Source organism: Schistocerca cancellata, chromosome 1 (assembly GCF_023864275.1).
Source record: "Schistocerca cancellata isolate TAMUIC-IGC-003103 chromosome 1, iqSchCanc2.1, whole genome shotgun sequence".
Classification (NCBI taxonomy): domain Eukaryota; kingdom Metazoa; phylum Arthropoda; class Insecta; order Orthoptera; family Acrididae; genus Schistocerca; species Schistocerca cancellata.
In genome coordinates this window covers 689,423,804-689,442,801 of record NC_064626.1, presented here as the reverse complement: position 1 = coordinate 689,442,801, position 18,998 = coordinate 689,423,804, and the positions used below count along the sequence as shown (strand labels likewise).

Sequence of the window (18,998 nt, the reverse complement as noted above, 5' to 3'; positions counted from 1 at the left end):
TGGATGGGGGGTGGGGATTGTTTAATTGTTTCCCTACAGAAATGAGGATTTAATAGTGTTAAGTAGATGCTCATTGTTGTCGTCATTGTGCATGATTTATATTCATTTTTATTTTATTTTAAGGTAAAACTGTTCAGAAAGATTTAATTATCCTGTACATTTCAGAGAAGAAAAGAAGAAAGAACGCGAGAAACCTGTCGAACAAGAGGTAAAGAAAGATCCTTCACAGCCACTGAAATTGACAATCAGTTCTGAGCAAGTTGAGCTGCAGAAGAAAGCTAAAGAATTTTTAAAACAAAGGTCCTTTGAAGAGGAAAGCAATTCATTAGGTTGGTTTTATTTACTCTCTCTCTCTCTCTCTCTCTCTCTCTCTCTCTCTCTTTTTCTGTGGTTTCCTGTTTTAGTGCCACGTGCCTCATGTTGGAATTAAACAAAAAACACCTTTCAACATTAAGATACAAGCCAGAGCAAGACATACTCAAAACTTAATATTGTTGCTCAAACTCATATGGACAGGAAAGCTTTGATCAAAAAGTGTTTAACGGGCATGGTTTAGACACACAAAAGAATATGTGGATGCTCAAATGATTGATTTGAAAGACACTGATGTGTAAAAATGACAGAAAGAGCAAGTGTATATGGGTGTGTCTGAATGTGTGAATGCATGCATATTATGAAATAGTTTTTGATTAAAGTACTTCTGTCCATATGGCTAAAACAACAGTATACAGTTTGCATATACCTTTCTGCAGCATGTATCTTCAACCTGAAACTTGTTCCTGTCTGATCGTAAGGCATGTGACACTCCTCTGCCTTCCCTTTGCTCACTTTGTTCTGCAATGAGCCAGGGGTGCATTCTGGAGTATTATTTTTGAGACCACAAACATGACTGTAATGACCTACCAGACCAATTCTGCAACTTAGTAAATTTTAGCAGATTTTTAGAGGCTATTCAGAATCAAAATAAAATAAAAATCTCATTGAAATATGATTTTTCATATGATCTTCAAAAGAATACCTCACTGATAGGTTTTGAAGCTTTGAAATCTTAGAGATACTACTGTATTTTCGAATTTGTGTGCCTGGCAAAAGGATTTACTCCTTTCCCATCGCAAATCTAGTTAATATCAATTTCTGACTTAGCTATATCTATCTGTAGGTCTACAAGCTGGCTTTACAGAAGTTGCTTTTGAAGGGAGAAAGTGAAAACCGGTCAGGAGTAACGTCAAGAGAACCAAAATGGATATCACTTAGGAGAAAATTTTCAGAGAAGGTTGAGGAGGTAATTTTTTTCAGTAGTCTCATTACTAGAGCTACTGATCTCATTCAATTTCATATACAGCATTCTGCTTTCAGGTCTCTTGATGAATCTGAATTTCTTAATTTTTTTTGGAGCAACTTTATTGATTTGTCGTAAATTCCATATAAACTTTCTTCAAATACTATCACTCACTGAACTGAAAGTGTCCTCTATACTTCAGTACACGTTAAGGACACAAAGAAACAACTTTCCACTTCTTCAGTTGGCAACAGTATGGTGTATGTTTCATCCCTCCCAGACTTGAATATCAACAGTGGGGCATCTGTTCTGTGGGGAACTCTCTTAGCAAATATACCAGAAATATAGTGAGTTAATGAGTCCTTTTACGCCCCAAAGATTTCCACATGAGCTTGTGCTCAGCAGTTTCCTTCGACCATTGTGATACATACGATAAAAGGAAGTTTTCTGTTCTGCCAGTACCACACTATCACTTTAATTTACATCCAGTAGAACTCACTTGGAACCAGCACAAAAAGTTGTAGAAAGAGATAACATTTATTGAATGTTGTAAAGAAACTGTCACAGAACTGCATAAAATAAATTACTTTAAAAGACTAGGTAAAAGCATATTCACTCAGTAAAAATTTTGGTAAGGGATGGTGACACTCTGCATTTGTGAAGCACGAACTTGAAGATACGTTGGTCTTGAATGTATTTTTGGGTGACTTGAAGACGCAATGCACGAGTGAAAAGCAAATTCTGCAGTTACAGCATGGATTCTATTGATATATCTAAATGGATTCACAATTTAAAGAATTAAAATCTAATACAAAATTCACAACTATTTTTGTTGCTTTATAAGGAAAGTCATTGGAAGAAAGGGAGGTTATGGTTTAATGCTGCTTTGATAATGAGGTCATTAGAGAAAGAACACAAGCTGTGATAGTTTGGAAAAGAAATTGATGTATTCTTTTTAAAAGTGGCATTTTCATTTATTAGTCAGTCACTCTCAAGTTGACAGTTGGGAAGATGAGAATTTTTGTATTGATAAAAGTGCTGTGACTGATTTTTGTCTGTTTCCAGGTTACTGCCAGCTTCAGCTAACAGGAAACTCTGCATTCAGTCTGTCCAACTCATCAATAAATATGATTTCGTCCCGAGTTGCATGTAGCATCACAGGGATCGATTGCTGTGTGTGCCACTTTTTTCTTCATAGACATAGAGACTTTCGGTTTTTTACAAGAATTGTTTGCTTATGAAGCAGTGCTGGCAACTGATCAGAGCTTTTCTTTCTTTTTCTTATAGAATAGGATGATGTTTGCTTGCAAAGTCCTATATGAATGTGAAGTAATCTTGTTTGGATGTCTTGTAAGATCGTAATGTTGTGTAATGTTATTCATGTAATTGTTTTGTTTTGATAACATGTTCCTACATCAGATCCATTTCTTTCATTTTACAGTGCAGAACAAAAAAAGGAAACGAGAGTATGAATATGAGAGTGGTAGTGAAAGTGGGGATGAACCTCCACCACCAGGTGAAAGCAATGGTAATGATAATTTGCTTTTAACCTTGCTCTTATTTGCATGAAATATAGTAGTGATCATAATTTTTATGTCAGTGTGATGTACACGTTGTACCATGTGGACTTGGTAGGGGTAGGGAGGGTGGGTTGATGCCCCTATCCTGCTAATGGCATGACCTAAGCATGTTTGGCACTGTTGCAGGGAAAGTGCTCCAATATTAGCATTAACATATGAAAGTGAATACCCTTTACCCATCGAGGAGGTGGCGCAGTGGTTAGCACACTGGACTCGCATTTGGGGGTACGACGGTTCAATCCCGCATCCGGCCATCCTGATTTAGGTTTTCTGTGATTTCCCTGAATCGCTCCAGGCAAATGCCGGGATGGATCCTTTGAAAGGACACAGACAACATCCTTTCCCGTCCTTCCCTAATCCGATGAGACCGATGACCTTGCAGTTTGGTCTCATCCCCAAACAACCCAACCCCAACCCTTTACCCAAATAGATGTAAATACTTTAATATAGAGGTGGGCACTGAATTTCATGACTTGTCTGTCAAAAGCACCAGCACTGTGGAACACGTGATAGCTCAACAAGTAAGTGTCCAACCCTCAAATGTATTCCAGATAAGCATGCACCACACATTTGTGTTTAGGTGCTCATATAACAAATCAAAGCCTCACTCAGCTTCATTCACAATAACAACTCATCTCAAAGAACACACACATCAGTAGATGGTTGATCATTTGAATAGTCTTAATTTTATCAAAGAAAAATTTGATCAAGAAAACTAATGTAGTATGAGAAAGAATCGCCTTCAGGAGACAAAATGTGTAGTAGTCCTTTCAGTACACACATGTGAAAGTAAATGAAACACACTACCTGGCTTTCGAAAAAAAAAAAAAGAAAAAAAAGAAAAAAAAAAAAAAAAAAAAAAAAGAAACTAGTCACCAAACAGTGGCAGAACATGCACATAAAAGTAAGTTATACTTATGCAAGCTTTCAGAGCCAGCGGCTCCTTCTTCCGGCAGAAAGTTGAGGGGGAAGGAAGAGGACTGGAGACGTTTAGAAGAAGGGGTAGATTTCGGAAAACTCGCCCAGAACCATGGCTCACCAGATGCATTAAAAGGGAAGGTGATTATGTGGAAAAACAGTCAACAAGTGTATCAACAATATCAAGCAATTTTGTTCAAATACACTTACTTTTTAAAAAAAATATAGTACACTTACTTTCTGGACATGCCTCATGGTGTGTAACCTCAATCATGATGGAAATATATTGGATCTAAAGGCAACAGACAGACATGATCTCTTTGAGGAAAGGGATATGTTGCATGTGTGCCTAGCTGTAGTTCAATTGTTAAATGCAGAGTTTGTATGGGGACTTCTCACGGTATCTTCTTTCAGTCGTAACTCCTAGCCTGCCTTTCTAATATTAGCTTGTAAGACCAATTGTAAGATGAGCCATTGTATTTGCTGTTGTATTAGGTGTTCTGGCATAAATGGCCCACCCCACTTTCGAAAGTTTTTTAGGGAAAAAATGCTCACTTTATACTTCTAAAAAAACAGTGTGTACATACATCAGCGATCCATGTTGAATAACTGCTCACCTTTTAATTCTCATCCGCAAATCTGCAAAATTCATTCTCAGAACTGAAAGAAATGGATGAAGCTGCCGTATTAGAATCTGAATCCTCTTACATTAAATTATCCTCTGCATTATCCAGTGCATTACTGATTCCACACTTCTTGAATGATTCAATCACTGTTTCAGTTCTCATAGAGACCCATGAAGCATTAGCACCTCACAAACTTGAGAAATGCTAAGTATCTTCCTTCTTTCTGATTGCATAGTTTCAAAATCTGTAGATTGCATCCATTTGTTCCAGTCCTCCTTCATAAGTCTCATAAATGAGCAGTTGATACGTGCATCTAATGGTTGAAGAAAATTAGTTGACCCTCCTATAACTACAGCTAACTGAGTCTCCAATCCATCCATTGTATTTTTAACATCATCTGTTCTCTGAGAATCAAACTGATCCTTTAATAATAGGTAAGGGTTCTTCAATCAGTAGGCCTCCAGGTCACCTAGACCAAATTTTATCTGCCCACAATCTCATTCCTCTTCCATCCAGCCAGCTTTTATTATGTGTATGGACAAGTACTCCTTTCAACAATTGTTCCTTAGGAAGGATCTTCCTTTTTAAAATAAAATGTGATGGCAATATTACTCCATCAGTTCAGCAGGATAAAATGACTATGTAATGAATCTTTTTGTCCTCTGAAGTTTTGACGATAACGCTCTTTGTACCCTTGAAATCCACAGTTACGTTAGAAGGCACATCAAAGATTAGCAGTCTCGTCCCTGTTTCCAGTTTGTTAAAGTTCAAACTTTTCTCTTTTCCTTGCATTAATGACAAATTGATGAATTTCAACGATTTGTTCTTCGTTCTCGGCTGGTATCTTCTGTGATATTTTTGTCTTGCTCTTTGTACCAAGCCGATATCTCCTCATAAATCTTGAGCACCATGATGTAGATCTGATACAGTAAAATCAGCTATCCCTTTGTTACAGCAGAGAGCAGCTACGAAGGCGGGTGAGGGTCGGATGCGCAAAAGCATGCGGAAGTGTACCACATGACTCACAGCCATTTGTGCGCCAGTGACATTCCTGTCTTCGTTCTGTGCAGGTCGTGCTGTGTTTGGAAGTTCTGTTTATTTCAGTCATAGTGTTCTGTTCTGAGTGCTGACTGCCTTCATAGTGTTCATTATGAGTGATGGTAAGCAATCATGCCAAGTGCTACAGAAACAGCAAGAGGAATAGTTTTCCCTGTGTACCAATACTTTGAGACAATTGTCCACTGAATCCACGCCAGCACAAGGTGCGTGTCGTGCCGTTGCCAAATGCTAGGAGCAGACAGCTGAAGCCTGTGGTGTTGGTTTGAGGACCTTTCAGAGAATATACAGTGAAGCTAAGATGTCTGTGCATGCCTGCGGCTCAGATATTTTCAAATTACCAGGAAGCAACACAACCACAAAAAAGAAGTGGGTGACCTAGCAACAAACGTTTTTCGGCGCATAGTGTTCAGCATGTATGCCGAAGGCAAGTATCCAACTGCAGAGAAACTAGTTTCGCAGACGAAAGAAGCTGAAAATTGTAATGGAAGCAAATGGAGAGCAACTGTGAAGAAATTATTTATCTCGATGTTGTAAATGATTGGGAATGTTGTCACTGAATTCAACCTTAATTAATTCTAAGTGGAAGGTTGTGTGTGCGCAACTGCGTAAGTATTTTCATTACTAAGAGTACAGTTCTTAAAGTTCACTGCGGAATGATGTTTATGCTAGCGTGCCATCAGCTGTCTCAGTGCATGAACTGACGGAAGGAAATTGGCAGTGTCACAGCATATATTCCCTGTCTCTCTGCGCGGAATGCGTGATGCACCCTTCTTCGTAGCTGCTCTCCATTCTAATGGCTATTGCTTTTGCTTTATGAATGGTAATTTTTGTTCTGGTCCTCAGCCCGAAGACTGGTTTGATTCAGCTCTCCATGCTACTCTATCCTGTGCAAGCCTCTTCATCTCTGAATAACTACTGCCACTTACATCCTTCTGAATCTGCTTACTGTATCCCCATCCGTCTCTGCCTTCTGCCCTCTGCCCTCTGCCCTCTGCCTTGCCCATCCCACCACCCACCCAATACTAAATTAGTGATCTCTTGGTGTCTGAGAATGTGTTCTACCAACTGATCCCTTCTTCTAGTCAGATTGTGCTGAAATTTCTTTCCTCCCCAATTTTACCCAGTACCTTCTCATTAGTTATGTAATATACCCACATAATCTTGAGCAGTCTTCTGAAAAACCATATTTTCAAAGCTTCTATTCTCTTCTTGTCGAAACTGTTAAATGTCCATGTTTCACTACCATACAAGGTGACACTCCAAACAAATACTTTCAGGAAAGACTGGCTACACACAAATTTATATTTGATAATAACAAATTTCTTTTCTTCAGAAAGGCTCTCTGATATGGCTCTTATCAGTTGTTTTGCTGCCCAAAAAGCAAAACTCGTTTACTACCTCAAGTGTCTCTTATCCTAATCTAATGCCCTCAGCATCACTTCATTTAATTCAACTACATTCCAATAGCCACGTTTTGCTTTGTTAATGTTCGCATTACATCTTCCTTTCAAGGCTCAGTCCATTCTGTTCAACTGCTCTTCCAAGTTCTTTGCTCTCTCTGATAGATTTACAATGTAATAAGCAAATCTCAAAAGTTTTTATTTCTTCTTCCTGGACTTAAATTCCTATTCCAAATGTTTGTTTTGTTTCTTTTACTGCTTACTCAATGGATAGATTCAATAATGTTGGTGACAGACCCTGTCTTACTCCCTTCAAACCACTGCTTTCCTTTCATGTCCCTCGATGCTTATAACTGCCACTGGTTACTGTACAAGTCATAAATAGCTTTTTGCTCTCTGTATTTTAGCTCTGCTACCTTGAGAAGTTCAATATATACTCTTTCCGCCTTTCGGGTTTCTCTTCTTCATTTAGGACTGGTTTTTCATCTGAACTCTTGATATTCAAACAACTGCTTCTCTTTTCTCCAAAGGCCTCTTTAATTTTCCTGTTGGTGGTATCAATGTTTCCCACAATTGAATATGCTTCTAAATCCTTACCCTTGTTGTCTAGCCACTCCAGCTTAGCCATTTTGCACTTCCTGTCAGTCTCATTTTGTAGATGTTTGTATTCCCTTTCCCTTCATTTGCTGCATTTTTATATTTTCTGCTGTCATGAATGAAATTCAGTATCTCCTGCGTCACCCAAGGATTTCTACTGTGCCTTGTCTTTTTACTAACTGTGTTTCATCTCTCAAAGCTAGCCATTCATATTCTACTGTATTTCTTTCCCCTGTTCTGTCAGTTCTTGCCTAATACTTCCTCTGAAACTCTCAATAACTTCTGTTTCTATTCCTATCCAGGCCCTGTCTCCTTAAATTCCTGCCTTTTTGCAATTTCCTTAGGTTTAACATACAATTCAAAACTGTTGTAGTTTGGTCAGAGGCCACATCTTCTCCTGGAAATGTCTTACAGTTTAAAATATGGTTCCAAAACTCTGTCTTATCATTCCTGAAACCTTAAACCTTCCAATGTCTTCAGGACTCTTCCACATATACAACCTTCTTTCATGATTCTTAAACTAAGTGTTAGTGATGATTAAATTATGCTTTGTGCTAAATTCAACCTGGCAACTTCGTCTTTCATTCCTTTCCCCCCAGTTCATATTCACCTGCAGTTTTTCCTTCTCTACCTTTTCTTACTGTTTAATTCCAGTCCTGAACACCTGTGATGCCAACAGTGGGAATTTATACTGCGTACCTTGGCTTTTTATGAACATCTATCACATTTAAAGTATAGTTTGCCTGAAACTGTAATTAGTTGCAATTGAGTGGACTTTAAAATTGGACAAATACTGAGCAATATTGGTACAGAGCACACAAAACATGGCACAACAAATGAACCATAATCTCCAGCAGTGGTGCAATAGCTGCTACTCCTCTACAGCACAGTTGATTTTCCAAGTTGGCTATGGTGTTAATCTGAAGTGGTTCAATTCCTGCCCATTCAACTCTAGGGGGCCATGAGGACAACATATTGTCATCATTTGCTTTGCTAACATTGTCAGTGCTGTAAGAACTGTAAATATAGCAATTACAACCATGACTATGCTGAGAAACATGGATCTAAGAGTTTGCTGTTCACAGTTGGCTCACACAAACAGTACAGCATTAATTTTAAATTAATTATTATTCATGAAGCAGGGGCTACAAACAAACATACAGCAGGAAGAACATTTAGTGTCACAGAAGTAAATGTTCGTAGGTAGAGTCAGGGAAAGAATAAATTGAAGAAACGAATCCTACATGCCAGATTTTCAGAAGACAAAAGCAGAGAAGGTTTCATGAGTTGGAGCAGCAGTTTGTCCAGACTGTGCAAGAGAATACAATGTAGGTATACTATGTACTTGAAAATTATCGGAGTGAAGGTGCTGGAGATTTAGTACGAGGGCAGTTCAATAAGTAATGCAACACATTTTTTTTTCTGAAACAGGGGTTGTTTTATTCAGCATTGAAATACACCAGGTTATTCCCCAATCTTTTAGCTACACAACACTATTTTTCAACGTAATCTCCATTCAATGCTACGGCCTTACGCCACCTTGAAATGAGGGCCTGTATGCCTGCACGGTACCATTCCACTGGTCGATGTCGGAGCCAACATCGTACTGCATCAATAACTTCTTCATCATCCGCGTAGTGCCTCCCACGGATTGCGTCCTTCATTGGGCCAAACATATGGAAATCCGACGGTGTGAGATCGAGGCTGTAGGGTGCATGAGGAAGAACAGTCCACTGAAGTTTTGTGAGCTCCTCTCGGGTGCGAAGACTTGTGTGAGGTCTAGCGTTGTCATGAAGAAGGAGAAGTTCGTTCAGATTTTTGTGCCTACGAACACGCTGAAGTCGTTTCTTCAATTTCTGAAGAGTAGCACAATACACTTCAGAGTTGATCGTTTGACCAGGGGGAAGGACATCGAACAGAATAACCCCTTCAGCGTCCCAGAAGACTGTAACCATGACTTTACCGGCTGAGGGTATGGCTTTAAACTTTTTCTTGGTAGGGGAGTGGGTGTGGCGCCACTCCATTGATTGCCGTTTTGTTTCAGGTTCGAAGTGATGAACCTATGTTTCATCGCCTGTAACAATCTTTGACAAGTCACCCTCAGCCACATGACGAGCAAGCAATTCCGCACAGATGGTTCTCCTTTGCTCTTTATGGTGTTCGGTTAGACAACGAGGGACCCAGCGGGAACAAACCTTTGACTATCCCAACAGGTGAACAATTGTGACAGCACTACCAACAGAGATGGCAAGTTGAGCACTGAGTTGTTTGATGGTGATCTGTCGATCATCTCGAACGAGTGTGTTCGCACGCTCCGCCATTGCAGGAGTCACAGCTGTGCACGGCCAGCCCGCACGCGGGAGATCAGACAGTCTTGCTTGACCTTGCGGCGATGATGACACACGCTTTGCCCAACGACTCACCGTGCTTTTGTCCACTGCCAGATCACCGTAGACATTCTGCAAGCGCCTATGAATATCTGAGATGCCCTGGTTTTCCGCCAAAAGAAACTCGATCACTGCCCGTTGTTTGCAACGCACATGCGTTACAGACGCCATTTTAACAGCTCCGTACAGCGCTGCCACCTGTCGGAAGTCAATGAAACTATACGAGACGAAGCGGGAATGTTTGAAAATATTCCACAAGAAATTTCCGGTTTTTTCAACCAAAATTGGCCGAGAAAAAAAATGTGTTGCATTACTTATTGAACTGCCCTCGTAATACCACAAATGAATGGCTTAGATAGCAAGCAAAACACAGAAGTGAAGATAAAAATTAATGTAAACCATTTCTTTTTATTTATTTTATTTCTCCTTGTTTTATAAGAATGTAGACAATAAATGGCAGAAGTTTAGAATAAGTATAATTTTAGCTTTTTAGGCAGATACTTTATATGAGTAAATCAGTTTGTAATTTTGATTAGTTAGCTCATGTCAAGTTCAAAATTTTGCAAGAAACCTTTTTAAAAGAGGAGGTTGTCTTATATTCACGGTCCGGTAAGGTAAGGTAAAAATGGTAAGTCACACGCACTATCTTATATATGTGGCATTCAGTTGTACTAAATGATTTAAAGTTATATGATGTGAGATTTCAGTGAGTTGTTCTTTATGTTATGTTCTTTCCGTTACCACCTGGATTATGGGGTCATGCAAGTGTAGAGGGGTTTTTAGCATGAATGGCAATCATCACCTTCACTGACGAAGACAGTGATAATCCGCACTAGCCTCAATGCGGACAAACAAAGGAGTACATCACTACGAAGAAAATACAAAATATAGCATCAGAATGCGTCAGCAGAATTCATATTTGTATGTGTGTTGACACAGACAGCTGTTCTTAGGTTCCTGTTACACATGTGACCTGTCTGGGTTGATTCGGGATACTTTACAATTTATTTCCATCAGGAACACACTTCAACTGATGGAATATATGACAGAGGTAAAATTGAGATGAAAAGTTACTGCTGTTGACAACAGGGAAAACATCTGAGCCGCAGGCATGCACAGACATCTTAGCTTCACTGTATATTCTCTGAAAGGTCCTCAAACCGACACCACAGGCTTCAGCTGTCTGCTCCTGACATTTGGCAACGGCACGACCCGCATCTTGTGCTGGCGTGGATTCAGCAGACAATTGTCTCAAAGTATTGGTACACAGGGAACACACGCAGGAGAGCTTCTGTAAAGTTTGGAAGGTAGGAGACGAGATACTGGCAGAAGTAAAGCTGTGAGTACCGGGCGTGAGTCGTGCTTCGGTAGCTCAGATGGTAGAGCACTTGCCCGTGAAAGGCAAAGGTCCCGAGTTCGAGTCTCGGTCGGCCACACAGTTTTAATCTGCCAGGAGGTTTCATATCAGCGCACACTCCGCTGCAGAGTGAAAATCTCATTCTGGACTATTCCTCTTGGCTGTTTGTGTAGCACTTGGCATGATTGCTTACCATCACTCATAATGAACACTATGAAGGCAGTCAGCACTCAGAACAGAACACTATGACTGAAATAAACAGAACTTCCAAACACAGCACGACCTGCACAGAACGAAGACAGGAATGTCACTGGCGCACAAATGGCTGTGAGTCATGTGGTACACTTCCGCATGCTTTTGCGCATCCGACCCTCACCCGCCTTCGTAGCTGCTCTCTGCTGTAACAAAGGGATAGCTGATTTTACTGTATCAGATCTACATCATGGTGCTCAAGATTTATGAGGAGATATCGGCTTGGTACAAAGAGCAAGACAAAAATATCACAGAAGATACCAGCCGAGAACGAAGAACAAATCGTTGAAATTCATCAATTTGTCATTAATGCAAGGAAAAGAGAAAAGTTTGAACTTTAACAAACTGGAAACAGGGACGAGACTGCTAATCTTTGATGTGCCTTCTAACGTAACTGTGGATTTCAAGGGTACAAAGAGCGTTATCGTCAAAACTTCAGAGGACAAAAAGATTCATTACATAGTCATTTTATCCTGCTGAACTGATGGAGTAATATTGCCATCACATTTTATTTTAAAAAGGAAGATCCTTCCTAAGGAACAATTGTTGAAAGGAGTACTTGTCCATACACATAATAAAAGCTGGCTGGATGGAAGAGGAATGAGATTGTGGGCAGATAAAATTTGGTCTAGGTGACCTGGAGGCCTACTGATTGAAGAACCCTTACCTATTATTAAAGGATCAGTTTGATTCTCAGAGAACAGATGATGTTAAAAATACAATGGATGGATTGGAGACTCAGTTAGCTGTAGTTATAGGAGGGTCAACTAATTTTCTTCAACCATTAGATGCACGTATCAACTGCTCATTTATGAGACTTATGAAGGAGGACTGGAACAAATGGATGCAATCTACAGATTTTGAAACTATGCAATCAGAAAGAAGGAAGATACTTAGCATTTCTCAAGTTTGTGAGGTGCTAATGCTTCATGGGTCTCTATGAGAACTGAAACAGTGATTGAATCATTCAAGAAGTGTGGAATCAGTAATGCACTGGATAATGCAGAGGATAATTTAATGTAAGAGGATTCAGATTCTAATACGGCAGCTTCATCCATTTCTTTCAGTTCTGAGAATGAATTTTGCAGATTTGCGGATGAGAATTAAAAGGTGAGCAGTTATTCAACATGGATCGCTGATGTATGTACACACTGTTTTTTTAGAAGTATAAAGTGAGCATTTTTTCCCTAAAAAACTTTCGAAAGTGGGGTGGGCCATTTATGCCAGAACACCTAATACAACAGCAAATACAATGGCTCATCTTACAATTGGTCTTACAAGCTAATATTAGAAAGGCAGGCTAGGAGCTACGACTGAAAGAAGATACCGTGAGAAGTCCCCATACAAACTCTGCATTTAACAATTGAACTACAGCTAGGCACACATGCAACATATCCCTTTCCTCAAAGAGATCATGTCTGTCTGTTGCCTTTAGATCCAATATATTTCCATCATGATTGAGGTTACACACCATGAGGCATGTCCAGAAAGTAAGTGTAATCTGGTTATCTAAGAGCATAACGTGAGGCAAAATTGCTTGTATGAACTTAGGAGATTAAATATTTAGTACTACTGAAGGGCATGCATAAAAGTGTATAAAAGTGTATGACCTTTATCTCAGGTTTCAGATCTATTAGTTCCATTGTTGGCGAAAATAATTTGTTAGGTCGGGGAAGGTTAAACCCACAACAGATGGGTCTCCCCCATCCTTGGGTCTGAGTGACCTGCCCTCCTCCTCTCCCACATTATCGCTTTCTTCATCCTGTGGATTGAACTGGTAGTACCTGCATTGTTGATCACCTTGAAGGCAATCACTGACCAGAAATTCTGTCTCATAATTTTATAGTTTTCATGAATGAATTTTCCTTTTGCTATAATTATGTACAGAAAACTTTATTATACCAGGCAGCAATTGCGTGGAAACAGGAAAATGATGATGATGATGATGATGATGATGATGATGATGATGATGATACATGTGAATTAAAGATGTGTAGCTTATAAAGTTCTTGTGAATGTAACAACGAAAACATTCAGTTTTTAACAAAATAGTGTGATTGGATAGACAAAAAAAATCTACTCACCATGTAGCAGCAGAACACACACATGTAAAAGAAGGCTGTAACTAGTCAATCTCTGTCTTACATATTACCCCGTCATCCACCTTTAAGCTCTCAGTTTTCCAAATTTCGTCCAGTGCAGTCCCCCAACAGTCTGCATTCTTTCTCTTCCCATATGGTAAGTCTCCCATGACCATTGGTTCTGGCAACTGTCCAAAAATTTACCCCTTTTCCTAGACTTCCCCAGTCCTTTTTCTTTACCCTTTTTCCTTCCTCTTCAGCCTTTCTGCCTGAAGGAGCAGCCTAGTCATAAAGTTATAACCTTCATTTATGTGTGTGTTCTGTTGTTGCTTGGTGAGTAGACGTTCTATCTATCCAAAGTTCTAGACGAGTATTTTATATAATATAAGAAACGTATAAAGAAGATTGCAGTTGGTATTAGGGTCAAAGAAAATCTTTTGATAATGTAGTAAGAGATATGATAGATATGGTGGATAATTTTTTGTGTAAAGATAAATAATATAAATATTGAGACTGAAAGATGTTATTTCTAATAGTTAATACAGCGTACAATGGACAATGTATTCTTTTATTTAACACTTAGGGGCTGTGGTTCCCCACAGAAGCAAAATTTCTAATATTCTAGAATAAACTTTTCTGTATCTGGGTTATGGTTGTTTTCTCCCAGTGATACCAAGTAGTGTAAAGAAACTGGTTTACAGATTATTATTATTATTGTTATGTGTAGATGGCTGTAACTCTGGTAACAACTATGGTAGTTGTTTTAGTTGTTAACGTGGAGTTGTGGAATCTGTTGTATTTTGGCTGTAGATTGATGTTCATTTTTATTTTGCAGATATAGAAGAGGAAGAACCACCACCACCTGGATTGGAAGAATCGAAAGATGACGAAAGTGAACTAGAAGATGATGAAAAATCCAAAGAAGTCAGTTCACCAGAAAAAGCTGAGAAAAATAAATCTGAAGATGAAGCAGATGAAAATGTAAGAATGATTGTTAAATGAAATTATTCAGTCAAAATGAGAAGTTTTCAAAGAAAAATAAGAAGAAATTTACTAACGCGCGCGCACACACGGACACAGACACACACACACACACACACACACACACACACACACACACTATAGTGATAACGTGTAACAAACATTCTGCTTTCCTGTTACTCACTCAGACTCCAAAGGGAGTTAAACTGTTTATTTACAGAAGGAAATGTTCTGAATAATTTTGTTACAAAACACTTGGAGATTATACTTGAGAAACAATCATTTTTGGAGTCCTGTAAGGAAAGATGTAGCAAGACATTGAATTATTGTAACTTTTGTTACTTGACCATGGCTACCTCTGGCTTGCTTGACAACCTTAGGAATCTTAGATATTGTTTGTCGGTTCCTTTGGTGCCAGGTCCATTTCCCATCACGTTTTTCGGTCTGATGGAGGATAACATGATTGATAATTCTTCACGTTTTGTCGAATTTGTTATTCACACAAAAGCAATGATGGATGTTTTAATTTTATAAAAGATTATTAATATAGATTCATATTGGAAAAAGCATGTTTTCATGACAAGCATTGAATATTCAGGCTTCAGCTCATTTTTACTAATTTAAATGCAAAACAGTACTTTTCCAACTTTATTGTAGTTACATGCTTCAAATGAGTGACCATAGTGTGAAGATGTGTCTGGTGTGGTAGACAATGCATCGTTGCTAAACAAAATCTATTGATATTTCTTTAGGACAGCATAACGGTGACTCAACACTGTCATCTTCAGCTATATGGCATCATTCGGATATAGTATGGACAGGCCTGCACACTGCTGTCCTGGTCATTATCTGCATTTGAGACCTTCTCATTCAAGTAGCAACTCAGTTGTGTCAGTATGGCAACAACAAGCTGAGTGGACCCTATTGAAGCCAGGTCCTCTACATGGCAGTGAGACTTGCTGACCTCTTGGCTACAGAGGCGGATAAGCTTATAACAACATACAGAATTGTTAGTAAAAACCCCAGCTGAACTTGGAATAATCACAAATATATGGCATAGCAACTCAAAAAATTCTTTCACAACCATGACAATCCTTAAATTTCTTTTATGGTCATGAAAATTAGTTAATTTCTTCTCCTTGGAGGGGGGGGGGGGGATTTTAAGACAGTGGTATGGAAAGGGAAGAGAAAATGAACGAACACGAGTTGTTGGAGGCAATACTTTAAGCAGAGTTTGGCATCTGGGGTACACGACAGTCCGCCAGAATTATTGAGGTCCTTGGGAGAATGTACCATGACAAAACTATTCCACCTAGTATGTAAGATAATGGAGACAGGTGAAATTACCTCAGACTTCAAGAAGAATGTATTAATTCCAGTCGTAAGAGAAGGCAAGTGCTTAAAAATACATTACTGAACTATCAGTTCAATGAAGTCATGGTTGCAAAATACTAACATGAATTATCTTCAGAACAGAACACTTTGTACAAGCCAGTTTGAAGAAAAAGGTTAGCAACAGCTTGCAATGAAACCACGCTGCAGTTGTGAGAGTCAAACAACATAAAAGAGAAGTCCTAGATCAAAACAGACTGATGCAGGGTTGTAACCTATCCACCCATCTGTCATTCAATTTGTGCATTGTGCGAATGATAAGGAAAGCAAAGAGAAACTTTGAAAGAGAGAGTACGGGGTAAGGAGATAAATATGTTGGAATGTGTCAAAGGACTTGGAAGATCAGGAACAGAATGGATATGTCATGAAAAGAGATTTTAAGATAAGCAATAGATGAGGAGGGATGAGGAGGATTGCACTGGACATGCAAACATGGAGAGTTGCATCAAACCAGTCTTCAGACTGAAGATCCCAAGTGTAGCTCCCTGTTGTATCTTGCTTCACGTTCTCTGGTCTTAAACAGTTATTTCTCAGCAATGAAAGTTCCTTCTTAATTAAGTACTGCCTACCTTCTTGTGAGAATTGTGGATCTATGCCTCACTTGTGTTTTGCATTTCCATGGCCACTTTTTTTCTTTATTCTGTGGACTGTATTGTACAAGAGTTCGTGGAACTGTGTTTAACTTGTTAATGTGTATAATAAATGTTACAGTTCCAATCAGATGCTGCCAGAAATCACTCTGCTAGCAGGTTATATACCCAGGCTATATAATTTGGTGTAATATACTAAAAAAATATTAGATTGGCTAACTGAAATGAGCACACCATGCATCAATTTGGAACCACATAATCACCAATACAATGGCTTCTGTAAATAGCAATTCACTGCCTCCAATTGAGAAACCATGGGAAGAGAAAACTATAATACTTGGGAGTTCTCTTTGCAAATATGTCTAGAATGTGAACAATTGTGGGATTGCTTCAATGCCGAAATACTGGATGTAACTAAAGTCTGCACAGCGAGAGCCAACATTATACACTCTGTCCAGCCGTCAGTATATATTCATTTGAAAGATATGTCTACAGCTAAAGAAGTGTGGGAACAAGCTAAAGCAAGTCTACGAAGATTCTCACGTCTTCCAATGAATAGGTTTGCTGAAGACACTGCTGATGATGAGACTAGAAAATTGTTCGTCAGTCGAAGAATACGTATCGAAGATAATTTCTACATCACAGAAATAAAATGGCTTGAGCTTCAAAGTTAAAGAAGAATGGATAGGTGTCTTCTTCCTGCAGGACTACCAAATGAATATAAACCTTTAGTTATGAGATTAGAAAATCCAGTTTTGCCAGTCACAGGAGAACCATAAAAAGAAATTATTGCAGGAAATAAGTGGTGATGCCTGCAATAAATCTTTGACAAATGGCTCTGGTCCATGAGTCATCAAGAAAAAGAATGATGTTGTTACTTTGAAAAAGTTCCCAGGTGCTACACTGTGATAAGTATGGACATCTGGCAAAAATTTGTCACAGCAAGAGCAAAAATGATGGGAAAACTTCAGCCAAGGTGCCCAGCTACCATATGTTCTTTTCAAATGTAGCTGCATGTAAAAATGCACTTACAGAATGGTTTGTAGACTCGGGCATGTCAGTGCATGTCTAAATACCTGTGTGACAAAATAATGTTACGACAGTGAAAGGCTCACAAGTTGTAATAGCAAGTAATGACAACTTTTAGCAAATGGTATGTACCAACTAGGCTGATCATATGATCAAATTTTTTAACCAAATTCTGTATTACTGTCAAATTTTGCGGACTTGGGCCATAAAAGTCTAGGTCATCTGCATTCTGAAGCTATGCATGCACTTTGGCTAGTAGAATTTCATTTGAAGGAGGAGTTAATGCTGTGGTCATGCAGTTTGCTTAGAAGGTGAAGAAACAAGACTTCCAACATCTGGCTCAGGAGCTGAGGAAATTCTTGAGCTAGTTCACTCAGATTTGTGTTGAGCAATGCAAACTAGGCCAATTGGAGGAACTAAATAGTTTCTTGCTTGATGAGTGTTCCTGGAAAGTATTTGTATATACTCTCTAAAACAAGAATCAACACAACAACTGATTTAAGACTTTAAAAATCTAGATGAAAGGCAAACTGAAATAAGGATCTGCTCTCTATGTATACATAGTGGCACAGAATATGTGAACGATAATCTGATAAACTTTTTGAGACAAGAAGTTATCTGACATCAAATTAAAGCACAATGTACACCAAAGCAAAACAGAGTAGCTGAGCATTATAACTGTATGATAGCAGAAAAAGCAAGATACCTGTTCTTTGAAGCAAATTTGCCAACTAAATTCTCGGCTGAAGCAGTCTCGACTGAATTCTACCAATTAACAGATCTCTGACTAAGGCACATGCAAGACTCCAGAAGAAACTTGAACAAACAGGAAACCAGGTCTTCGACATCTCAAAATATTTGGAAGCAAGGCCTGTGTTCACATTCCGAGAGCCAACTGACAAAAATGGGATGATAAAAGTATTGAATGCATCTTGCTAGAATACTGTGAAGAATCATTAGTGTATAGGCGTTTTGAATCAAATTGCTCGAGAATCAGAAAAACAAGGGACGTTATTTTTGTTGAAGGTACTCCTAAGCAGTGTAAAGAAGAAACTGAGTCACAAGAACCAAGTTTGTTTCTTCCACTGACAGAAAAGAAGCAGAATAAAATAACTGAAGTAGAAGAAATTGAACCTGGGACTGTCACATCAAGTAGTACGAGGGCTATCCACAAAGTACATTACGTTTTGGAATTAAAATAAATAAAGTATTGGAAATTTTTTTTATTATATACAGATGAAAGCCACACTTAAATACTACTTTTCTACATAGTTGCCATTTAAATTAAGGCACTTATCGTAGCGATGGACGAGCTTGGAAATTCCTTCATCGTAAAATTTGGCCGCCTGCGCCTTCAACCACGTGGTTACCTCTTCTTGAAGCTGTACGACTCATTACTCGATCGCATCGTTACTGGTGACGAAACATGGGTTAAGCACGTGAACTGCGAGACAAAATTGCAGTCAATGC

At 38.9% G+C, this 18,998-nt stretch overlaps 1 protein-coding gene across 1 annotated transcript in view; it reads left to right on the top strand.

Annotated features, from left to right (window-relative positions):
* LOC126184376 (serrate RNA effector molecule homolog) overlaps positions 1 to 18,998 on the top strand; it is a 200,230-nt gene that overhangs the window by 115,274 nt on the left and 65,958 nt on the right. Inside the window, exons 8-10 of the mRNA XM_049926764.1 lie at positions 166 to 329; positions 2,721 to 2,807; positions 14,372 to 14,517. Coding sequence (XP_049782721.1) covers positions 166 to 329; positions 2,721 to 2,807; positions 14,372 to 14,517 — 397 coding nt within the window. The remainder of the gene's footprint in view (positions 1 to 165; positions 330 to 2,720; positions 2,808 to 14,371; positions 14,518 to 18,998) is intronic.